General features: G+C 43.0%; 1 protein-coding gene across 1 annotated transcript in view; it reads right to left on the reverse strand.

Annotated features, from left to right (window-relative positions):
- Positions 1–25,151, reverse strand: part of LOC129704690 (coatomer subunit gamma-1) — a 68,024-nt gene that overhangs the window by 21,301 nt on the left and 21,572 nt on the right. The window contains exons 6-14 of the mRNA XM_055647984.1: positions 22,734–22,809; positions 20,520–20,612; positions 17,196–17,282; positions 15,953–16,110; positions 11,275–11,408; positions 8,850–8,917; positions 6,189–6,377; positions 4,609–4,704; positions 1,077–1,320 (exon numbers count right to left, since the gene is read on the reverse strand). Of these exons, the coding sequence (XP_055503959.1) occupies positions 1,077–1,320; positions 4,609–4,704; positions 6,189–6,377; positions 8,850–8,917; positions 11,275–11,408; positions 15,953–16,110; positions 17,196–17,282; positions 20,520–20,612; positions 22,734–22,809 (1,145 nt within the window). The remainder of the gene's footprint in view (positions 1–1,076; positions 1,321–4,608; positions 4,705–6,188; positions 6,378–8,849; positions 8,918–11,274; positions 11,409–15,952; positions 16,111–17,195; positions 17,283–20,519; positions 20,613–22,733; positions 22,810–25,151) is intronic.

The raw sequence follows: 25,151 nt of genomic DNA on the forward strand, positions 1-25,151 counted from the left end.
CTAGCTTCAGCTTCTTTTCAAAAACGGTTGGCACAGTGGTGCAGAGATAGAGCTGCTGCCTCGCAGCGACAGAGACCTAGGTTCGATCCAGACTATGGGTGCTACCTGTACGGAGTTTGTGCGTTCTCCCTGTGACCGTGGGTGTTTTATCCAGGTTTCCTCCCACACTAGAAAGATGTACAGGTTTGTAGGTTAATGGTCTTCTGTAAATAATCCCGAGTGTGCAGGGTAGAACTAGTGTATGGGGGTGATTGCTGGCCGGCCGGCGTGAGCTGAGGGGCCTGATTCCACACTGTATATCTAAACTAAACTAAAGCAATAACTCCTCCTGCTGCGGCTCTGCATTGTAAAAAGATCGAAGGCCAGGGTAGCTCGCTGCTCAGACCTCCCCTGCTAATTGTACATAGTATTTGTGAGATACAACGTGGGTATGATGCAGTGCAGCGAGTCGTTAAGCTTGGTTTGACTGGCTTCCTGATCCAAATTAGTCAACTACGGAGTCAGAACCAAAGCATCATGAACACGAGAACACCACCCCGGGGTCTCCCTTTCAAAATGTCAATTATGGTTTTGACCTGCACTGCCATTCCTTCACTGTAAGTCAATGGCCTGAAATTTCCTACACAGCGTTATCATGAAAGCAATACTTCACACATCCTAGCATGAATTACTGTAGAGATGTGGAGACAAACGACTTTACACTCATAGTTACGATGTGCCAGAGTTAGAGACCAAACTTGAAATCTGGTCTTAATAAAACACAAGGTGCAGAGTAAATTGATTTTGATAATTAACAGCAGGTATAAAAGTATTTATACAGTTGAAATAGAGTTTAAATAAAGTCTGACATATAAAGTTAAAAACAGCTAAAGGCAGAAAAGTAATTTCCTTCCCAGAGCACTTGGCCTGATTAATTTTCTCATTCTTTAAACACTAACTTGGCTTCTCAACTGCTAACCCCATCCTTGTTTCATTCCCCATTCTCTTTGCTGCTTAATATTCACCTGACCGAACACTCTGCAACAAAACATTGATGCACACAATAGCGATTGGAGTCAACACAAAGAGGGACTCACCTGCCCGCACCTCTTCATTCTCCAGAATAACCCGGTTATAGATGAACCGAATGTACTTGGAGGGATTGGGAGTCCTGGCCCCTTCTCTCCCGAGCAGGTGAAGGATGCGAGTGGCCAGGACGGTAAACTCGCAGTCCTCGATGAATTCACAGAGGTGAGCCAGGCCGGTCTCTTTGCTCTCTGGGTTATCCTCGATGATACAGATGATGCATTCCACAATGGCACGCTTGTAGTCAAAGCCACCCTGGGAGAAATGGAGGAGAAAACAGAAGTCAGAAGTCAGTCTATGATTCCCATTGCTCATGTGTCAAAAGGGCTTTGCGAACATTTCCACATCAAGTCAAATCCCCAGTTGATTTACTTAATCGAGCTAAGCTGGGAGAAATTGCACAGAGAGATGGATTTAGATTTTGTAAGACTACTACAGGAGTACTAAATTGTTTTGTGTACAAGATACAAAATAAACAGGAATGCTGTACCATTGATGGCACAGGATAATATTGCTTGTCTGGTTTTCAAGCTCTACGTTATGCTATTTATTTAAAAGAAACCCAGTGAGGAACAATGGGATATTACAATCAAATAATTATATAAAAAATGGGATTTGGCCCATCATGCCAGTGTTGCCTCTTCGAATGGAGAGCGATCCTGAGCCCATTTATAAATTCTTACTTTACAAATATTCAGCTTCACCATGAGGTACATTCAGTTCCTCGGTCACTAATTTAAATGATCTAAAGTCCCTTCTAAAATAGTAGAGAAGAATTTCACATATTACGAACAAAGCTGTGCTAACTATTAGATTGGGCAACTTTCACCCTAAAGGTCTTATTAACTTGTTACAACTGTTTCTCTCTTGAGTTCTATGAGAACCAGCCAGAACAGCAATGTATCAGCAGCATTCTGCCAACACTGTTTTACTCAAGGCACAGGATGCAAGATCCTACGAATATGCCTTCCAGTTTCATGCATTTCCCTGAGAGTTTTTCCACTCTCGGCAAAGCCTCACACACAGCCTTGTGACAGATAGGCTAAGGTCAGGAAATCACCAGGAACAAAGTCATAGATATGCCTGGAACCATCTTACATAAATAGCAGCCGTGCATTCTTCTGCATTACATTGACGATAAATTGAATGCTGATGAAAGATGTCTCCCAAGAAAGCTATAACACATATCTATAAAACTATGCTCCAAGCGCAACTGGAGTATATTCTGCCCAGTTCTATATCATGCAAGCTGCAAGGACTCCCAACGCCTCAAAAGGTGCGTAATAAAATTACTGAAATATTCCCAGGCACAATTCTCTTTGGTTGCACAGTCGAGACATTTCTTCGGAAAAATGTAAACGTTTACTTTTCCAGTTCTGATGAAGGGTCAACCATCTCAAACCTCAACCCTGATTCCCTCTCCATAGATGCTGCCTGACCTACTGAAGTGAGAACTGTACACAGTATCAGTTAGCACACAGCTTAGGTAGGGCATGCATTTCTGATCACTATTTTTGAGGAAATATGTGACTGCTGCAAAAAGGTGCACAGGAGGAGATTGTAGCTATAAGAAAATATTTGATAAGCTAAAGCTGTCTTCTTTGGAAGACAAGAAGCTGAGGGGTGACAATTAAAATGTATATAATGGAGGGGCCTAAATAAATAAAAAGGAAGGACCTAATTCTCTTAGAAGAGGGGACAACATCTGAGGGGATAGATCTAAAATAATTGGTGGAAGAACTGAAATGGGATAAAACAGTATTTTTCTTCCAGAGCTTGATAGGGTCTAGGCAGGTGATGCAGGGGAAAACCCTCATCATATTTAAACAATAGCTGAATGACTACTTGAAAACATACGATTAATAAGGCTACAAATCTGTGCTGTGACACGAATTGGGTAGCTCTTTTTTTAAAACAGTGCTCATACAACGAACCAAACATTGTTCTTCCCTGGTGCATATTTGCTAAGATTCTGCAATAACTCAATTTAGTTCAGCCCTTATCTAGGTGGTTATCAAAGTAGTTCTTTTAAAAAAAATAAATTCACCTTCAGGACGTGAGTGCTTCTGGCAAGATCAACATCCTTAATTGCCTTTGAGAAGGTGACAGCGAGTCACCTTGGAAGGCGGCACTCCTTATGGTGAAGGTGCTTGCACAATGCTGCTTCATCAGTGCTGGGCCTCCCCCTGGACTCTAGCTCAGCAATAATAGAGCAGCAATGATTTATTTCCAAGTCACAGTGGTGTGCGACATGGAAGGGGACTTGCAGGTAGTGGCATAATGATGCACCTGCTGCCCTTGACCTGGCAGCAGAGGTTGTTGGGTTTGGAAGATGAAGAGGAATCTGTGGCACAATGCTGCACTGCATTTTGCTGACTGCAGCAATAAAGTACCAGCTATGGAGAGAGAGAATGTTTATGGTACAAAATTAAATCTCAGGTGGCCTGCATGACCGTGGAGGGCATCAAGTCCATGGTATGTTCAGGGCTTTAGAGTTTAGGGATACAATATGGAAACAGGCCCTTCGGCCCATCGAGTTCTCGCCAACCATTGATCACCCATTCACACTAGTTCTATGTTATCCCACTTTCTCATCCACTCCCCACACATTAGGGGAAATTTACAGAGGCTAATTAACTTACAAAACTGTATGTCTCTGGGAGGAAGCCAGAGAACCCGGCAAAAACCCATGCGGTCACAGGGAGAATTTGCAAACTCCACACAGACAGAACCCAAGGTCAGAATCAAACTCGGGTCTCTGGTGCTGCAAGGCACCAGCTCTATCAGGCTAATAAAAAGCATTCATCATCCCCTCATTTATGCCTTGTATTTGATAGAAAAGGTTTGCGAGTTGGGAGGTAACATTCACTACAGGATACAAAGCCCTCTGAACTGCTCTAGTAACCATGGAAACCATGTGGCTGACAGTAAATCATTTGGTTGACACAACAGCAGACTCTCGAGTGAACAGAGTTCTGGAGAAACTCAGCAGGTGAGGCAGCATCTTTGGAGGAAATGGACAGGCGACACTTTGGGTCGGGACCCTTCTTCTGGTCATCTGTGATCTCGTGATATTAATGAGCAAGATCTTGGTAATGCCCAGGGAGGTGGTTAGACTGCGTCTTACGTGGAAAAATAGTGGAGGGGGTGACATAGTGGTAGAGTTGCTGCCTTACTATGCCAGAGACCTTGGGATCGATCCCGACTACAGGTGCTGTCTGTACGGAGTTTGTACGCTCCCCCTGTGACCGCATGGGTTTTCTCCTGGTGCCACGTTTTCATCCCACATTCCAAAGACGAGCAGGTCTGTAGGTTAATTGGCTTCTGTGAATTGTCCCTAGTGTGTAGGAGAGAACTAGTGTATGAATGATCGGTGTGGAGTCGGTGGGCCTGTTTCCACGCATTATCTCTAAAACTAATAGGTACAAACTCATCTCACAATGTAATTTTGACTCCTGCTCTTCAAAGTCAATTAAAAAAAAAGTAATAATTTAAAACAATACTGCTTCATTGTGAAGTGGGTTATTTTCCACATTAACGTACCTCTTCTCGCAGCATGGTGAACAAGAAATTCATCATCACGGAGTGCTTCCTCGGGTACTTCTGACACAGGGCACTGATGGCCTGCACCACCACCACCTACACAAGCAACGGGACAACATCAGACACCAGCTGAGCAACGACTCCTTCTAATCACTACTTCATTTCAATCAGATCTAAAGTATTTAGCACTAATACTACAATGCAAGAAAAGTGAAATAAAAATAGAAAATGTTGAATGTTCGTTCAGCAAGTTGACTGATCTGTGGGGAAGAAGCAGAGCTGACACTGTGAGTTGCTAACCTCTATTTATAATTCAACATTGTCTGCCTCCAGACTTTATCCTTGTATGATGTACACGTACATGGGGGTGAGCGTAGAAGATAAGGCACATCCCACAGTAAGGCCAGAGATCAACCCTCCTCCTGTGCCATCATGCCTGTTATTGCAACGGGCAATGTAATGAACAAGGTCTAGTGTGGCTCAATGTTAACCCTGTGGTCTCGCCCTGGTCAGAAAGTTCAAGCTCCTCTCCTGCAACTGAGCTGATAACTCCACCACGTACACAATTGCTTTAGTCCTTTCATATGATAATTGTACACTCTAGGGGGGGGGGGGGGGGGGGGGGGGGGGGGGGAGGATATTAATTTGAAGAGTAAAGAGGAAATAACAGGAAAACAAGACACTATAACTACTCTGCTGGAAATGGAATAGACTACAAGGCTGAATGGCCTCCTTTGTGCTATAATACTTCTTTGACTTTTTAATAACATTTTAAATGTGTACTTTCTTTTAAAAGGATGCAGGTCAGTGTTCTTGAACAAAGTCATCAATTACAATACATTCTGGTAAAATAACAGAGAAAGGACGAAAAAGGTTATGTCACCAGGACTAGTTGTGGGGTGGCTTATATAATCAGAGATACAGCACGGAAATAGGCCCTTAAGATACAGCGCGGAAGTAGACCCTTCAGCTCATTCTATCTAAACGGACATTTAAGGCCATCTAAACCAACCCTATTAACCCGCAGTAAGACGATTTCCTTTTATGACCACCATAAGTGTCTGCTTCAATGCTTCTTAAAATATAACAATGGATCAGATTCCACCACTTCCTCAGGCTGCTGTCTCCAGATATCAGCCACTCCCTGTGTAAAAATAAATCTCCCTTCAAATCCCCTTTGAAACTTTTGTTTCTACCTTAAATCTACAACCATTTGTTTTTGACAATCCTACCATGGTAAAGATTTTGACCCTTTGATCCATCTATTCCCTATATGCTTCCATCAGGTCACCCCACAATCTGCTTTGCTCTTAATGTGGTGGATAATCTTCGACATTCCCAACTGGGCCAAATGAATCGGTGTGCGGACTGAATTTTATTGAAACAGAAACTATGAAGCCACGATGAACTGCAGATGCTGGGTACTAGATCAAAACACAAAGTGCTGGAGTATCTCAGCCGGTCAGGCAACATTTGTGGAGGGAATGGATAGGTGATATTTCAGTTCGGAAACCCCTTTCCGGAAGCAATAGGGGAAAAAGCGCCATTCTGTCACAAAAGGGAGAAATGTGCTTGCTTACCTTAAACTCATCTGAAATTTCAGACATGAAGGAGGAGATCTGCTTCATGAGACGGTCAATGCTGCTCTCACTCCCGGTCTTCAGCAACGTGGTGATGGCAAGGGTGGCAATGCTGCGGTTCGAGTCTGTCACCAGGTTTTCCAGGTCCAAATTGCATGCTGTCACAGCCGAGGGATGCTTCATTGCCACCTGGAAATAAGAGGCATGGACGTGTTAAAAATCATTCCTGACGTGTTAAAAATCATTCCTTTACTGACAGTGCAGCATCGCAAACACTCCTCTCTGACAGAACAAAAATCGGCAGGAAATATTCCAGATAACTAGGGAGCAGAAGTAAGCTACAGTCATAGGAAATCATTCCACCATTCAACATCGTGACTGAACTTGTATTGATTAATTGAAAGACACAGCATGGAAATAGGCCCACTGAGTCCACACTGACTATCAATCACTAGTTCATTCTAGTTCCACATTATCCCAATTTGGTATATTCGCTTCATGTTTCTCCTTTGTCCTCATATCTCGAGATTCCATTTTACACCTAAAATCTCCCCCATTCTTGTATAATCCCAATATCTGAGCATCCATGGATGAGGGGTGGGGAAAAATCCTAAACTCACACCATTCCAAATAAAAGTGGTGAATCTCTGGAACTCTCTGCCACAGAGGGTAGTTGAGGCCAGTTCATTGGCTATATTTAAGAGGGAGTTAGATGTGGCCCTTGTGGCTAAGGGGATCAGGGGGTATGGAGAGAAGGCAGGTACGGGATACTGAGTTGGATGATCAGCCATGATCATATTGAATAGCGGTGCAGGCTCGAAGGGCCGAATGGCCTACTCCTGCACCTAATTTCTATGTTTCTAAAAACACCTCCCCATCTTTGTTCTATAGTGCCAAACCTCTATCCTTTAATACTCATTTCTGGGATGTGAATCCCACTGGCAAAGCCAATATTTATAACAAAAATGCTGGAGTAACTCAACACGTAGCAACATCTCTGGAGGAAATGGACAGATGACGTTTTGGTTCTCGACCCTTGTTCAGATGCCGCCTGACCCACTGAGTTACTCCGGCATTTTGTGTCTATCTTTGGTATAAGCCAGCATCTGCAGTTCCATGCTATTCTAACATTTATTCTGTTTGCAGTCTCTGCAACAATTCCTGCTACTTTTCTAAGTCAGGTTAGTACATAACTTTGGAGGGGAAGATGATGGCGATGATGCTTCATTGCTCCCGTTTCCCTTGTCCTTTTTGGTAATTCAAGTTGCTAGTGCGGACGATTTCCATTCAGAGGGATCTTTGGGATCTACCCGTCAAATTCTCTGAATACGTGATACGTTGGAATGAAATACTTCCCATTCTTCTAGACTCCCGAGATTGATTGCCCAATCTACTGAGTTTCTTAACGAATAGTCTCAAAAGGAGTGCTTCTGAAACAAAGTTGAGAACTTAAGAGTGCAGAATTTGGTACAGAGGAAGGAAAGAGGCATTGTCTCCTGATACTTGCAGTTGTTAGCATTAACGAGCCAATTCGTATTTAATATTTTATCTACTATGTTAATGAGGAGTGCAAATGAGTGCATTTTAAATGCTAATTTAAAATCGGGAACTAACAAGTTTTCAATAACCAAAACTATTGTGGAATATAGGACAAGGCGATTGAATGATATCCAGGCCAGCCTTCACCTCAATGAACAGTGGAACAAAGAACTGCTATTCCCATGACTGCTCCTCCCACACCCATGGTCCCCTTGAATTTTATTAGTGGCAGCTTGCTATGCGCAAACTGGTTGTATCTTCAACGTTCGTACAGTGACCATGCTTCAAAAATTAGGAACAAAGAACTGCCGATGCAGGTTAATACATAAAAGGGCACAAAGTGTTGGAGTAACAGCAGGTCAGGCAGCATCCCTGGAGAACATGGACAAATGACGTTTCAGGTCGAGACCTTCTTCAGACTGTAAAAGGGTCTCGACACAAAGTCTAAAGAAGGGTCTCAACCTGATACGTCACCTACCCATGTTCTCCAGGATGCTGCATGACCTGCTGAGTTACTCCAGCACTGTGCCCGTTTATGCTTCAAAAATTCACTGGTGCAGAATGCTTTGGAGTTTCATAAGTTTGCAAACCAAAAATGCTCCTTAAATAAAAGTTCTTTATTTGAAGAGGATGTGTTGAGCCTCGGGTTTCAGAATATAATTTTACGCCATTCAGTATTCTGCATTGCGATGAAGTAAGCACTCACAAAAGGTTACGATGCAGGAGGCCAGTCACCACATTGTGCTTCATTGTAACAGCAATCCAGAACTAATCTCACGGCCACGCTCTCTTCCTGCATCATCAAATGTTTATCTAGTCTTCTCATAAAAGATGCAATAGTTTCTGCTTCAATTATTCTCTGTGGGAAACCATTCAGTGCTCTGACAATCAGTACAGAAAATGCACCAAGTATATAAACCAAATATGCTGTCTGTGTCAAGTTTAAAAACACCACTGATTCCAGAGAAGAATTAATCATTTATCAAATTCTATACCTGAAATCTACTGTTATGTTGCCTGTGCCCCACAATTGTAGTGTCCAATCCCCAGTATCATCTCCAAGGCATAAAGTTTTACTGAAAAAAAATGCAAATCTCTGGCATCAGCCTTGAAATCTCTTACCTTGTTGAGTGTCCTGACTGCTGCGTATCGCAGGGCCGCCTTTGGTGAACTGCAGAACAACTGCAGCACTACAGGAAGAAAGAGCAGCATTGAATTCTCCAACTTTACCCAATCCCCCCCTTTCTTGTGCCCCCCTTCAACCCAGTTACGCACTCATTTTCCCACTCTCCCCCCTCAGTCATCCTGCTCTTTCCCATCCCTCATACTCATCTCCCATCCCCAACTCCCTCTAATCCATTTTATTCCCCCTTGCTCCTGCCTCACCTTCTATCTATGTAGGAAGGAACTGCAGATGCTGGTTTAAACCGAAGATCTCCTAAACACTTTAATTCTCCTTCCCAATCCCACACTGACCATTCTGTCCTTGGTTTAGTCCATTGTCAGAGTGAGGCAAAACGCAAATTGGAGGAACAGCATCTCATATTTTGCTTGGCTGCTTCCAACCCAGTGGTATGAATATTGATTTTTCTCACTTCAAGTAACCCCGGCATTCCCCCCCCCCCCCCTCTCTCTCTCTCTCTCTCTCTCTCTCTCTCTCTATCCCTCCCCACCCAAGTCGCAACAGCTTCTCATTTTTACCCAACAAACACCAAACAATGGCGTGTTTCTTTACCATCAGTACTTTTTTGCATATCTTTCATTCATTGTTCTTTATCTCACTACATCATCTTCTATATCTCCAGTTACCCTTTCCTGTGACTTTCAGTCTGAAGGGCCTCGACCTGAAATGTCACCATTCCTTCTCTCCAGAGATACTGCCTGTCCTGGTGAGTTATTCCAGTTTTTTGTGCCTTTCTATCTGTATATCTCTCTCTTGCTTTGCATTTCGCACCTCTCCTCTCCTTACTTGCCTCCATTTCGTCACTAGCCGTTGTCACCTACTCCACCCATCCGGGCCTCGCCTGCATCCATCTACTGGATGATCGGCCATGATCATATTGAATGGCGGTGCAGACTCGAAGGGCTGAATGGCCTACTCCTGCACCTAATTTCTATGTTTTTATAACTTTATTACTTGCCAGCATTTGTCCCACCCCACCTCCCTTTTCCAGACCCCCATTACAGTCCGAAGAGCCCCAACCTGAAATGTTGCCTATCCTTGCCCTCCAGAGGGAGGCACAGTGGCGTAACGGTCGAGCTACTGCCTTAAGCCCCTGTCCCACTTTCCCGAGTTACTCACAAATTCTCCCGTGTTTTCCCCTTGATTCAAACTCGGAGAATGTCCATAGCTAGTCCGTAGATATTTCCTAGCGGCTCGTTATGCCAGCCGTAGGTACTCAGGGCATCAGGTAAGTCGGACGTTTTTTCAGCATGTTGAAAAATGTCCACGAGTAAAAAAAACAGCCCCGAGTACCTACAGCTGGCATCTCCGAGTTTGAATCAAGGGGACAACTCGGGAGAATTCGTGAGTAACTCGGGAAAGTGGGACAAGGGCTTTACAGCGCCACAGACCCGGATTTGATCTTGACATTGGTGCTGTCTGTATGGAGTTTGCACTTGCTCCCTGTGACTGTGTGGGTTTTCTCCGGGTGCTCAGGTTTCCTCCCACACTCCAAAGACATACAGGTTTGTAGGTTAATTGGCTTCGGTAAAATTCTAAATTGTCCCCAATGTGCAGGATAGTGTCAGTGTATGGGGTGAAGGCTGGTCGCCACAAAGACGGTGAGCTGAGGGGCCTGCTTCCGTTATGTATATCTAAAGTCTAAGAGCTGCCTGAACCGCTGAGGTACTCCAGCACTGAGTTTTGCTCAAGATTCCAACATCTGCAGTTCCCTGTGAATCCATAACAATCCTACATCTCCATCATATCAGCTGACACCCAAGATGAGCCATTATACTTAACTCCTGGTCATTAACCTGGTCAATATTTCTGTTCCTAATGATTCATAAAGAAAGTGTATATTTAAAGAACTCAGCGTGGTGGGGTAGTGGGGTGTGTGTCTCTCCTGCCGGTGAGATCTGACCTTAAACTCTCTTTCCGTTTTCATTATACTTTCATAGACAAGGCCAGTATTCACTGACAACACCTAATTACCATTGAACCATGTGCCTTGTGAATTTATTTGAAGCAGTTAAGATGCTATGGATCTGGAATCATTTATAAACCAGAAAGGGTGAACTTGCAGATTTTCTTCCCAACAGGCCATTAAAGAACCACAGGGTTTATTACAATAACTGCCCTGGTCACCATTATTGATACTATATTTAATCCAGATTATTTAATCGACTAAATTAAACATACTCTGCTGTCATATTGGGATTTGTCCTCCTGTCTCTGAATCATTAGCCTCAGCCTCTGGATTGTTGTTCATTAATTAAAAATAAGAACATTTCAACCTGAGCAAGCAAAGAGAAAGTTTTTGAAGTGATTCACCCTTCTGCACATTATTTATTCAAACCACTTTCTTTGCTTTCATACACTTACCAGAGACAGCAGGTGCCAGTTCTTTGGCCGTACAGTTTGGCAGATTGACAATGGCAGAGGCTGCTTCATAGACCACCATCTCATGCTTGTTCCTCATGCAGTTCTCAATGAAGTCAAACAAAGGGCTGTCACGGCTGAGAGAACAACAAAACAACCTATTACCTCCCTGTGGTTCTTGCAAACCTGTCGGTCACAAGTCAAGCCTTCTACACGCTATGTCTGGATTCCAGGACTGAAAAGGTCTCCTCTGCACAGCACAAATAAAATGAAGTACCAACTAAGACTGAGGATTTAAAGAAGGTTAAAATGAAAGAAAAAGCGTCAGCGGCAGCTGCAGCAAGACTTGCAGCGCCATTGCAGTGCCCAAACTCTGCTTCCTCACGGATGCACTAAATGCAATGCTGCGTTGAACGTTAATGAAGCCTGTGTCACTGGGACATCTTAAGGATTTGTAACAATTTTTACCTTTCGATAAATAAATGCCGCGGCGCACATTGTCTGCACTTTCGACTCGGTCTTTTACGATCTCCTGTACTTTACTTTTGAAATGGCATTTACAGTCTCTTTTACTCTCATTCATTCGCTACCCACTTAAATGTCAGTGATGTTTTTTCCGAGTCAAGGTATACCATACTTTTGACACCAGTTCTTTTCAAAATTGCTTCCGTATATTTGTTATTCGGGTGCAGTATTGTAACTGATGAATATACTACACTACCAATTTTCTCCAAATGCTTCCATCTTCCAACACAAGAAGTCTCTGTGAACCCATCCTTTTTCTCCTGAGATGCTGACTGACCCGCTGAGTTACTCCAACACTGTGTCTATCTTAAGCCTCTGCGAAACATCCATATTATTAACCTTTCCTGAGCAAAATAATAATGGGTAGCATATGCTACTATAAACCTTCTCATACTGTAAAGGACTAGGTTTAAGCTATACACATTCCAGGATATTAACAATGAAGACAGCAAATACTGGAATCTGGAGTTGCAAACAATCAGCGGGTCAAACAGCATCTGTGGGGGTGAAGGGGGAGAAGGGTTTGTCAATCTGGGTCGAAACACTACACCAGGACTGAGAATGGAATGAGAAGATACTAAAATTTAAAGAGTGGGAGTGGTGAGACAGACATCAGTTAGTTATTGGTGGATTTTGGGCGCGGGATGATGGGCAGATGCAGCCATGTGGGGTAGGGAGAGTGGTGGGGTGGAGTTGGGAGACAGAGGCAGGTGGATGAATGGCTGCAAATCTTTTCTCTTGTGGCAATGGTAAACCTCCTTGGCCAATAGAACAAATTTATGCCACTAACAATAAATGAAATATCATGTTCTTTCCAGTTTGTATGTCGCTGCTGAATTTAATGCAAAATCTGAAACACTAAATAAATTTCACTTCTGTCTGGCATAATATCTATGCTCATTCATTAGTTCTTCCTCGAACGGTCAACTTTCAAAAAGAATACTATAAAAAATGTAATAACAAAAAACTGCAGGAGCTGGTTTACCAAAGAACAACATGCTGGAGTAACTCAGCGGGTCTGGCAGCATCTCAGACAATCATCGATAGGTGATGCTTTGAATAAAGAAAAACACAAAAATGAAAATGAAAGACCAAATGTCACCTATCGATGTTTTCTGGAAATGCTGCTTGACCCACTTAGTTACCCCAGAATTCCACGCCTTTAAAAAAAAATGCTATCTCTTTATTAATATCATTAGATTCTCTCACTGCTTCCTTAACGTTTGATGTTCCTTCCACTACACTGTACCTTGACTGTAGACACTACTTTGTGATAACAGCCAAAATCAACTATCTGAGCAAGGTCCAGAGATCAAAACCTCTACGGCTCCCACTTAGCAGGTGTATTTTTAAAAACTGGGGTAAATACCGACATGTAGAAGATTTAAAACAAATGGGTTTAAGAAGGAACTGCAGATGCTGGAAAATCGAAGGTACACAAAAAAGCTGAAGAAACTCAGCGGGTGCAGCAGCATCTATGGAGCGAAGGAAATAGGCAACGTTTCGGGCCGAAACCCTTCTTCAGTAAAACAAAGGGGTGTTGGGGAAGGGGATGACCATGATCTTTCAGTGCGATAACTGAGCTCTAATAACATTAGAGCTTGTTTTTATGCCCCTCGGTCACTCCATACATTGGAAAGTTGCAACCCTGTTTCACAGCTAGTCTTCTCTGGCAGGTATCTTTATAAATGATTAAGTCTGTTTTCAAAAGATAAAACACTGAATAATGAGGGGAAAACAGATTGCGGAGAACACTTGCTGTGCATCCTAAGGGATCTTGGATAACAGGTTGGATGAGAAATTGAGAGCAATAAATTTTGGACGATATCCTATTATTCCCTTTGGAGCTGTGGTCATGTCATGAAGTAATGTAGTTACTACACGGCAATCTGAAGCTGTAATTCATGTGTTAGACAAGAATCTTGCCCAACATAATCTTGCTCAATTTGTGTCAATCTCCTGCCCACAAAAACCACAATTTCGCCACACAAATTTATTTTTGTTAATTTTCTTCCCCACCTCCCCAAAGACGCTAACACTTTGGTGACATATGGTTTCACAGCTGCCAGCCCCCTCTTGTGCCTTTCTAAACCCAGCATGTGTGAACCTCGACAGTCAGTGCACACTATTTAACTGCAGCATGGTTCCATAGTCAGGTTCACTGGAACTAGTTGAACAGCTGACTTTTTACTGAAGCACTGTGATCAAGGGGACAATTTAACAGCGGACATCAAACCCAAGGTCCATCTTATCCATGGGCTTAACTACTTACTCTAAACTTTACTTTACACTTTAGAGACCCAAAGCGGAAACAGGCCCTTCGGCCACCGAGTAGCGATCATCCCGTACACGAGCACTATCCTAAACATTAGGGACAATTTACAATTTTACTAAAAAGCCAATTAAACTACAAATCTGTACGCCTTTGGAGCGTAGGAGCAAACCCACGCAGTCACAGGGAAAATGTACAAACTCCGTACAAACTGCGCCCGTAGGCAAGATTAAACCCAGGTCTCTGGTGCCATAATCTCGCAGCAAATCTACTGCTGTGCCACTTACTGAATAGATACAGTGCAGATGTTGTTCTTTTTGGGACGTGTAGTCGGCAGATGACTCAGAAAAGGTGTGCAGCCTTAAATAACTGACTCAGTCCATTCACGAGCAAAGCAGGGACCCGTACCAAAGGTAATGTAAGTTAGAAACATTCTCTCACCATAATCAACCATATTACGAGTGAGTTTTTGCCCAGGACACAGAGCCAAGTCAAATGCACGAAGATGGTACAACGCCATGTGAATGGTGAAACAGACTGAAAGGGGAGACTGATTTCTATTTTTATATGCGACCACTTCCAAAATCTATCATCCCCACCCAACAGGGGATACAAATTATCATACTGCTCTACTGGACTATTTAGTGCATTTTACAATCACAAGGAATACAAAATATTTGCAAGGAACAAGGGTACTTTTCACTTTCCACTGGTGTTAAGCAACACTTTGCCCTGCCTGAGGTAAACATGGATATTGCAGAGCAAACTTCTCTCTATATTTTCTCAGTGTATATTTCAAAAGAGATTCAGCTAATGTACACACACATCCCAGCGTTTCAAAGATAATCCTCCACCTATTTCTCAAGAACAACAAGAGATGGGCAATAAATGCTAGATTTGCAAGTGAGAGCCACTCCACAAGTATTAGTTTTTTTCCCCTACACGTTCAAGCTATCTTTCAGAAAGAACCTGCCAATTTACCACTGAATGGTAGTGCATTGAGCACTGTATTAGTTCCACAAGGAGTGTTGAGAATGAGGGACTTCTACCGCACATAGTAGTAGAGAAAAAAATAGCATAGATATATTTACAACATAATTGGATAAACACAAGAAAATAGAAAGTTTTGTAGGAAGCAGATGCTGGTTTACACCAAAGATAGACACAAAATGCTGGAGTAACTCAGCGGGACAGGCAGCACCTCTGGAGAGGAATGGGTAACGTTTCGAGTCAATACCCTGCTTCAGACTCAAAAATCTCTCAACCCGTGTCTGAAGAAGGGCGTCGACCCAAAATTTCACCCATTCCTGCTCTCCAAAGATGCTGCCTGTCCTGCTGAGTTACTCCAGCATTTTGTATCTAAAATAGAAACTTATATTGACCGTGTGAGATGAAGAGGGGCGGTTGTAGGTTCAATTGCAACAAAACGCTACAACAGCCCAGTTATGTTACATGTCTACTCCAGGGCTGTGAGCTCTTATGTCCTGAAATTAGTCTAAAGCCCTGTTTTTAATAGACATGAAGATAAACAGCAGGAGGAGCAAGCCACTCAATTAATTCAATAAGATCACATCTGTTCTTTTACCTCAATGCCACCTTCCTCCACTCACCCCATAACCCAATTCACTTAACATTTAAAATCTCCCAATCAGCGTCTTGTGTATTCTCATCAATTATCACACAAGATTGTTGTGTCCAGTATCAAAATAAACTTTTCCTCACAAGATGGGAGTTGGATTTGAACCTAAAGAGTATGGTAGGTGGAAGGCATATATTTCTTACTATCCACACCTATCAGAGATACAATCCCTCGTAACAAATGTTAGCCATAAGAGTGGGAGACTTGGTAAAATTGTAATGAAGGCAACCCCATTGAGAGCTCACCTGCTTTCATCTTCCTCCAGCAGTTTGGTAGCAACACGAATCATCATACAGTAGGCAAAAGGGGATTTCAGGCCTTGGCGCGAGAACTTGGTCACCATCTTGCTAACTGCGAGCCGGTCATTTTTACGGATGTGGTACAGCAGACCCAGAGCATGGTACTGAAAGAAAGGAAGAACTAGCACACTTGTACTGTGCATCTCATCCATGGGATTTCACAAAAGATATCACACATTTTCTTTAAATAGGCAAATACAACAAAGATTGATTGATTGATTGAAATACAATATAATCACCAAAAAGACAAATAGCATTTCTGACGATGCCATTCAATCGCAATATCATAACCAGTTGGAAGCATTCATAATGTGTAGGAAGGAACTGCAGATGCTGGTTGCCACAAAATGCTGGAGTAACTTTGCGGGATAGTCAGCATCCTTGGTGAGAAGGAATGGGTGACGTTTTGGGTCAAGATCCTTCATCAGACTCTTCATCTTATGAAGGGTCTCGACCCGAAACGACATCCATTACTTCTCTCCAGAGATGCTGCCTGTCCGGCTGAGTTACTTCAGCATTTTGTGTTTATCTTTAGGAGCATTCATAAATTTGATTAATGCCCCCAAAAGAACATGACCAAAAACATTCTGCTTGACATCATTCATATAGGTTTCTCTATTTGGCTCCATGGTCTGGAAATCACACACTGAACATCAATTATTTTCCTTGTTTCTTTTTCAAGATCCTCAATAAGCACCACCTCTTAGACCAAACCATCCTACAAATTCCCCACCACCTGTGTCACATTTAACTTGACGACAGGAGCCATGAATCATCTTGGGTTAGTTTGTACTTTAAATATACAATATAGCCTATGTGGAAAGTGGAGCCAAGGGCAAAGCCAAATTAGCCACGATCTTACTAAATGCTAGAAGAAGCTCTGGGATCACATGCTCTACCCAGCCCTTACATCCCTACCCAAATACATTATGATATGATTGTAAATCTCCTTTGCCCTCTCCAACTGTGGTGCCGAGAACTAAACACAACTTTTGGTGAGGACTAACTAGTAATTTAGAATACTACGCTAACCTCTTTGCTTTAATATACTACTACCAAATGAAGAAATCTCAGCAGAGATGAAGGATTCAACACAGAATTCAGTGGAATACAGGAAGGTACAGATACCTGGCAAGCCACTGTGGAAACATTGCTTCATTGTTTACCATTGTACAGATAGTTAATTTACCTGCACCATAATATTGTCACTGGAAGCTGCCTCTTGAGCTTCGTTCACCCAACGTTTAACCACATCAAAACCAGTCTTGAGTAAGTGCTGTGAGACATAAATGGAAAGGCTAATCAATAACCAAGTATTTTCTCTCGATCATTATTTCAAATTACTCCAGCACACTCAGGAGTTTGGTGGTGCCGGACTAGCATTTTTTCCAAAGAAAAAAACACAAAGTGCTGGAGTAACTTAGCGGGTCAGGCAGCATTTCGGCAAAACATGGATAGGCGTTTTGGGTCGGGCTCTTCTTATCGGTTTTAATAAGGGAGGTGGGGGGAGGGGAGAGAAAGCTAGTGGAGTGGGAGTGGGACTAAGCCAGGTAAATCATAGGTGGATACAGGCGAGGGAGAATTTTGATTAGGAGCTGGGTGGATAAAGGCCAGATATGAAAAGGAGACAAAAGGGTGTTTATTTTATTTAGCGAATGCAAAGTCCTTTAGCCAAGCAGTTGCCTCTTGATTTGCTGTATGAAGGGTGACAAGTCCTCCTTTGAGTCTTTGTTGAGGGCATGCTTCAATGATGTGTTGCATTGTTTGCTGCTCTCCACAAGCACACCGTGGGGTTGGACTGCTGCCCCATTTGTGAAGGCTGGCCAAGCAGGGGCCATGTCCAGTCCTGAATCTATTCAACGTCGTCCACTGCTTCCTTGGGAGGTTGGTGCCAGGGACCGGTAGGGTGGGGTCTGACACCAGATGTTTATTTGGGACGTCCTTGGACTCCCATTCCTTTTTCCAAGCTGATTGGATGGTGAAATCAGCTGGTGGTGGGTTCTTCCAAATTGGTCATCTAGATGGAAGTCGAGCAGTGGGTGGGTTGAAGATGTCCATGTGAATTGGCAGGTGAGGGGAGTTTTTGGTCTTTTGGAGCATCCTTTGAGTGAGGACTACTCGCCGGATGTGTAGAGGGGCTATGTTGGATAGGACAGGGAGCCAGGGGAGTGGTGTTGAGCGGATTGTTCCTGTGATGATCCTCATTGTTGAGTTCAATTGAGTGTCCACATGGCGTGTGTGGGATGACCTGGACCAAACAGGGGCACAATATTCGGCTGAAGAAAATGCAAGGGCTAGTGCTGAAACGTGCAGTGTGGGGGCTGCTGCCCCCCACTTTGAGCCAGCAAGCTTACTAAGGAGATTGTTTCTGGAATTCACCTTAGCTGCTGTTCTTTTGAGATGTTCCTTGAATGATAGGGTCCTGTCAAGGGTCACTCCGAGATAGGTTGGAGTGGGGGCATACTTCAGTTTGGTCCTGCTCAGATAGATGTTTGATTCTCTTGTGGCTTCTGCATTATGGAGGTGGAACACGCTGGAGATCGTAGGGTGTAAGATAAGGAGAGAAAAGGTGCGAGTTGCGAGGCAAGAGGAAGGAATATGAGTGGAGGGAGAGGCAGGATGCGTGAGAAATGAGTGTGCATCCAGATTGGGTACAGGTAACGGGAGGGTGTGGGAGGAAGGAAAGAGAAGAGAAGTTTGTTGGATAGTTATCCATAATTGGAGAATTCAGCATTTATATTGATCAAAGGTATCAAAGTTATTTTATTAGTCACATTCACATACACCCAGGTGTAGTGAAGTGAAACGCTTTTTGCCATTTTGCAGCACACAAAAAAAATACAGACATAACACCAATGAGAGTCTTAAACACATAGAACATCCCCCCACAATGGCTCCCACCATGAGGGAAGGCACAAAGTCCAGTCCCCAACCCCAGTTCACCCATAGTCGGGCCCATTGAGGCCTCCACAGTTGCCTCTACGGAGGCCCGATGTTCCAGGCCGTTCTCGCCGGGTGATGTTGCTCCGGCGTCGGGAGAGTCCTTCCAGCGGCTTGGGAACCCTGGAACGGCCGCTTCCGCACTGGAGGCCGCGGCTTCCGAAGCCAACAAGGCCGCGCCGGTTGAAGCTCCACAACTGGCGATCTCATCTAGAGATCCCAGGCTCCTGATGTTAAGTTCAGCGCCGCCACCCGCAGCTGGTCGCTCCACAAACCCGCAGCTCCGCGATGTTGTTCCCGGCGGTCTCAGCTCACCGGAGCTCCAGCGCGGCGACCCAGGCAAGGCATCGCCTGCTCCACGAAAGCGCTCCAGCGCTGTGCCGCCGCCGAAGCCGAGGTTCTGGGCGGTCCCCGACAGGAAACACCGCTCCAGGCCCGCTGGTAGGCCGCGAGGACGGTCGAAGCTGCAGCCCAGAGAAAAGCTGCCTCTCCGACCAGGTAAGGACCCTGAAACACTTAACTAACTAAAATAAAAAAATGAAGAGACAGACAGCTGCTGGCTGGGCAGCCGTGCACAGGACAGCGCCCCCAGTACAGTTGTATGGGTTGTAAGCTAACACTGCAGAATATGCACCTCATATTCGCCTTTTCAGACTACTGGGTGTTATTCATAGAAATCCCAACACACTTTTAATTCATCCATTTTTGAAAAAAATCTAAGATATTTTCCAGAGAGCTTGGGAAGTCGAGTGAGGAGGAGCGCTGCAAACATGCTAAAACCTTGGGTTTTGTAAATAACCGGGCTATGGATTATTTAATCGATACTGTACGTTCAAAAACAAATTCTGAATTATACACCAGCGATCGCAACAACAGTGCTCTTCAAGCATATATTGGCCATGTCTTAATATCCAGAGGAGGTAGTTGAGGCAGGTACTATAACATTCAAAATATATTTGCACAGGTACATGGATAGGAAAGGTTTGGAGGGATATGGGCCAATCATGGGCAGGTGGGACTAGTGTAGATGGGGCACCTTGATCCACATGGGCAAGTTAGGCATTTTTCCATACTGTGAGACTTTACGGCCATTGAATGAGTGGCTTGCTTGGCCTTCAAAGGGAAGTTAAGAGTTAACCATATTTCTAAATGGATCTGGACTCGCATGTAATCTTAAAGTCAGTAATGGTGACTGTGAAACCAATGAATTGTTGTAAAAGCCTGTTGGTTCGTAAAACATACTGAATCCCCTAACTCAAGGACATTTACAAACCTGACGGTTTTTACAATAATTCATTAGTTTCACAGTCACTTACTGACTTGAGATATATAATTCCAAATTGATTTTATAATTCAAAATCAAAATTTCCAGCTGCACTTTGGGATACCTCTCTTGCTCAATCATCTAAGCATCTATTTAGCAACCCAGTAACAACTACACTTCTACGATGCGTTATAAAAACTTCATAAAATGAAAGAGGATTCTGTAAAATACCGCAACGACTCAGCGTGACAAGCATTCATCCCACAACAGAGTGCAGTAGGGTATCTTGCAGCAGGCAGCACCACTTACCAGGGATGAAAGCAATGCAGAACTGGAGACACTGGGAACTTTGTCTACTATAGCCTGCTTCATATATCGTTCAATGGCTTGCAGCATGGTGATCTGTTAAGAAACAAACAAGAGCGGGCGAATGAGACCTGACGTACGATCTTTAGAAAAGTCACTATAATCTGCAGTTAGACAGACAAGTTTACAGCTCAGAGAAGCAAATAGGGTGATGAGGCAGAAAAAGTCAAAATACAATTGAATAGCTTCTGTATACCAGATACTTTACACACCATGGAGAGAGCTATCAGCTTTGTAAGAATACATTGTGAACATACTGATGTATCAGAAGACAAAATGTTAGAATTCACAAGCCACAAAGATTAAAATAAAGATACAAGACTGCAGATCCATGAAAATGCAGGAAACATTCTCCGAATGGAAACTACCACTATTACAAGCAATTGTACATTCAGCTATGGTGGGAGATGTTATTACAGCAGTAATTTTGGTTTGAAGTATCATCAAGTATTCGCAACCAAATACAGATGTAGGATGAAGTTCTCATTAATTTTCTGGAATGTTTACCTTACTGCAATAGCGTGGCAATTTTCATAGCACCAATGTTCCTTATATATTCAGTAGCAATCTCTGAACATTTTTTGCAGCATCACCACTCAAAAACAGGTTGGCCCTACTCAAAATATGTCTGTTATTACCAACACACACACACAAATCAAAACTTGCCACAGTCAAGATCATAATGAATATAATGTATCAGCAAGATACATATATACACACGTGTATATGTACAGTGCCCTCCATGCTGTTTGGGACAAAGACCCATCATTTATTTATTTGCCTCTCTACTCTGCAATTTGAGATTTGTAATAGAAACAAAATCACATTTAATCACAGGTTAAAGTGCACATTGTCAGATTTTAATAAAGGCCATTTTCAAACATTTTGGTTTCACCATGTAGAAATTACAGCAGTGTTTATACATAGTCCCCCTTCGCCCCCATTTCAAGGCACCACAATATTTGAGATACATGGCTTCACAGGTATTTGTAATTGCTCAGGTGTGTTTAAATGCCTCCCTAATGCAGGTATAATCAAGCTTTTAATAAAGGCCATTTTTATACATTTTGGTTTCACCATATAGAATACCTCATGCAAAGGGAACTGCAGATGCTAGAGTCTTGCCGAGCACACCAAATGCTGGAGTTATTCAGCGAGTCAGGCAGCATCTCTGGAGGACATAAAGAAGGGGTTCCAACCAGAAACATTGCCTATCCATGCCATCCAGAACTGCTGCCTGGCCCATTGAGTTACTCCAGCACTTTCTGTTCTAATGAGAGAATATGCAAACTCCACAGAGACAGCCCTAAAAGTTAGTGAACTTGGGTCACTGCAGTTAGTGAACTGTAAGACAGCAGCTGTACAGTGCCCTCCATAATGTCGGACAGGTGTTTGGGGATTTTTCTTTATTATAGAACAAATTCTTCTGTCATCAGCTGTGGAGGTCTTCCTTGGCCTGCCAGTCCCTTTGAGATTAGTAAGCTCACTTTCTTCTTAATGATGTTCCAAACAGTTAATTTTGGTAAATCTGAGATTTGGCTGATGTCTCTAACATTTTTATTCTTGGTTCCCAGACTCATAATGACTTATTTGACTTTCATTGGCACAACTTTTGTTCTCATGTTGATAAACAGCAATAAACGTTTCCAAAGGTGATGGAAAGACTGGAGAAAAGACTGGGTGCTGAGAGCTCTCTTATACCTGCATTAAGGAGGCATTTAAACACACCTGAGCAATTACAAACGCCGTGAAGCCATGTGTCCCAAACATTATGGTGCCCTGAAATGGGGTAACTATGTATAAATACAGCTGTAATTTCTATATGGTGAAACCAAAATGTATAAAAATAGCCTTTAATAAAATCTGACAATGTGCACTTTAACCACATGTGATTTTTTTTTCTATTACAAATCTCAAATTGTGGAGTAGAGGCAAATAAATAAATGATGGGTCTTTGTCCCAAAGATTATGGAGGACACTGCATATATTTGTCTCACACACACATATATATACGTGCGTGTGCATAATGTGTTTATGAATGCATTTATACATGTATGTGTATATATATATCAAATAAAAATATACAGGGTGGTCTTTCTTTAAAATCATATCCATGTACAATGATTTGCAAGACCCTTTCTGGAGAGCATTACTTACATCAGTAATTTTACACAGTGCTCTCACAGCAGGTCCACGATAATTGTCTTCTTTGCCAGTCATGTCTTTTGTCAGGCTGAAAGGAGGAAAAGAAATGTTTAGTAACCGAAGCAAGATTTTGGCTACATGTCATAAAACGATTTAGCAATGGAGAGCATCTTTTCAAGATAGTATGCACTCATTAAACTGCCACTTCATATTTCCCCTGCCCAAGATCTCCTTCATGCAAATCTTTAAATCATGAAAAATCAAGGGCCAACATTCAAATAGGATCCTCATAACCTCAGCGCATCCCACAACACATTATAACCTACATATTATTTTGTAGTCCTTGCTATTACAACGAAACATGACAGCCAAAGCCTCAACAATGATACAATGAAAAGAGAATCTATTGTGGCCATGTTGATTGAGGTATAAATATCTGCCAGCATACAGCAGAGAGCTTCCCTGCTCTTTAATACGGTGTAGCGGGAATTTGTTTTTATATCTTCCCTCAGAGCAAATGTCTCAGGTTGGAGATAATACCTCCAGCAGTACAGCGCTCTCTCAGCATTGTACTAACGTCTCAATTTTCTCAAGTCTCCAGAAATCCTGATCTTCTGACACAGAGGCCAGAATACTGCCAAAGAGATCTCATTTGACCCAAAGCTAAAGGCACTCGCCAACTCCAGCTCAACCCTTTCCAACTCTCAGAAAATAATTCATCTCCCTTATTCTTCAACTTCATTTACAACTGGGTAAGCTCCCACCCCTCTGCTCCAATAGTCTTTTTTGAAAATAATTTCCGTCAACACAAAGAAAAGGTGTTAGCTTCCCTTTCGACATGCTGACACCTGGATGACAATTGTTGGAAGGATATCTCCCTAATGAATGTTCGGAAATTGCTTCATGCATTCAAAAAATAATTGGACAAGGAGATAAATATTGTTAAAAAATGACATGAAATCAGAGTTGCTATAAAGACGGTATGCTCCGTGATGAAGAGTGTATCTTATTAACACCCCATGCTGGCGAAGAGCATATTGTCTGCAGTTGGAATATAGCACTTCTAATGTAATTTATTCCCCATAACCCCCAATGTAATTGAAGCTACAAGACATCAGGACAAAATTACCATACATGTGGAACTTTATTGCCAAGCTGATAAGTTTGGAATCCCTCCCATGCCTGCACTTTGCTGACTGCAATAGTGTACGTTAGAGCTGCTGCTCCAGCATCTGTTATAAGCTGTAATATTAAATGGCAAAAAGTCGAGCTCCAAAATGGCAGAGCAGCAGGGGTCCCTCATTCTGATATCTCTTCCAATCAAAACTGTACAAACAGTACAGTTTACAATTTAATGAACAACAGCAAATGCCGCCAGACTGTTCAATTCAGAAAGGCATCACATCTGAGCCTAATTCTGTCCTTGCCCATTATCTGTCAACTTTCAATCAGAGCCAGGAAATTGCAAGAACTGTCACCGATTGATGTGTTGATTAGAGTTTTAGTTTGCTGACCATTGATCTCCTGTTCACACTAGTTCTGTTATCCAACTTTATACACGAGGAGCAACTTACAAAACCTGCAGACTGCTCCTTTTTTGGATGTGGGAGGAAACCGGAGCAGCTGGAGGAAACCCACGCGGTCACATGGAGAAAGACCAAACCACACTACACCCAAAGTCAGAATCAAACCTGGATATCTGTGCTGTGAGGCAGCAAATCTACCAGCTGCACCACTGTGGTGTGGTTGTTTTTAAAGTCAAAACGGGTTAGGATGGTTAATGGAATACAGATTGGGGTGGCAACTTGAGCCCTACTAGCTCTGCTACACACCAACCGCCCAGATTAAACCACCTTTATCAACCAGGTTAACAGGGATCCATGTGTAGAAAGGAACTGCAGATGCCGGTATATACTGAAAATAGACACAAAGTGCTGGAGTAACTCCGTGGGTCAGGCAGCATTTCTGGAGAAAAAGGATGGGTGACATTTTGGGTCGGGACCTTTTTTCAGACCGAAAATATAGGAAAGGGAACTGGGATAAGAAAGGCAAGAACAAAGCAGGGCTGGCGACATAACCAAATAAGGATGGAGTCCATAATGGCCCATTGTTCGCTGGGGATGAGGTGATAACAAAGGGACAGAAGGATGCGAACAGTGGAACTAGTAGGATGACTAGCGAGGGGGGGGGGGGGGGAATGGAAGGTTTGCTTGGAATTAGAGAAAGCAACGTTCATCCCACTAGGTTGTAAGCTGCCCAAGCAAAATATGAGGTGTTGTTCCTTCAATTTGCACATGGCCTCTGTCTGACAGCGGAGGAGGCCCAGGACAGAAAGTTCAGAAATGGGAAGGGGAGTTAAAATGTCTGGCAACCAGGAGATCGTATAGGCCAAGGCAGACTGAGTGGATCAATGTCTTGCAAAGATTCATT

This window comes from Leucoraja erinacea, chromosome 16 (genome assembly GCF_028641065.1).
Source record: "Leucoraja erinacea ecotype New England chromosome 16, Leri_hhj_1, whole genome shotgun sequence".
NCBI lineage: Eukaryota > Metazoa > Chordata > Chondrichthyes > Rajiformes > Rajidae > Leucoraja > Leucoraja erinaceus.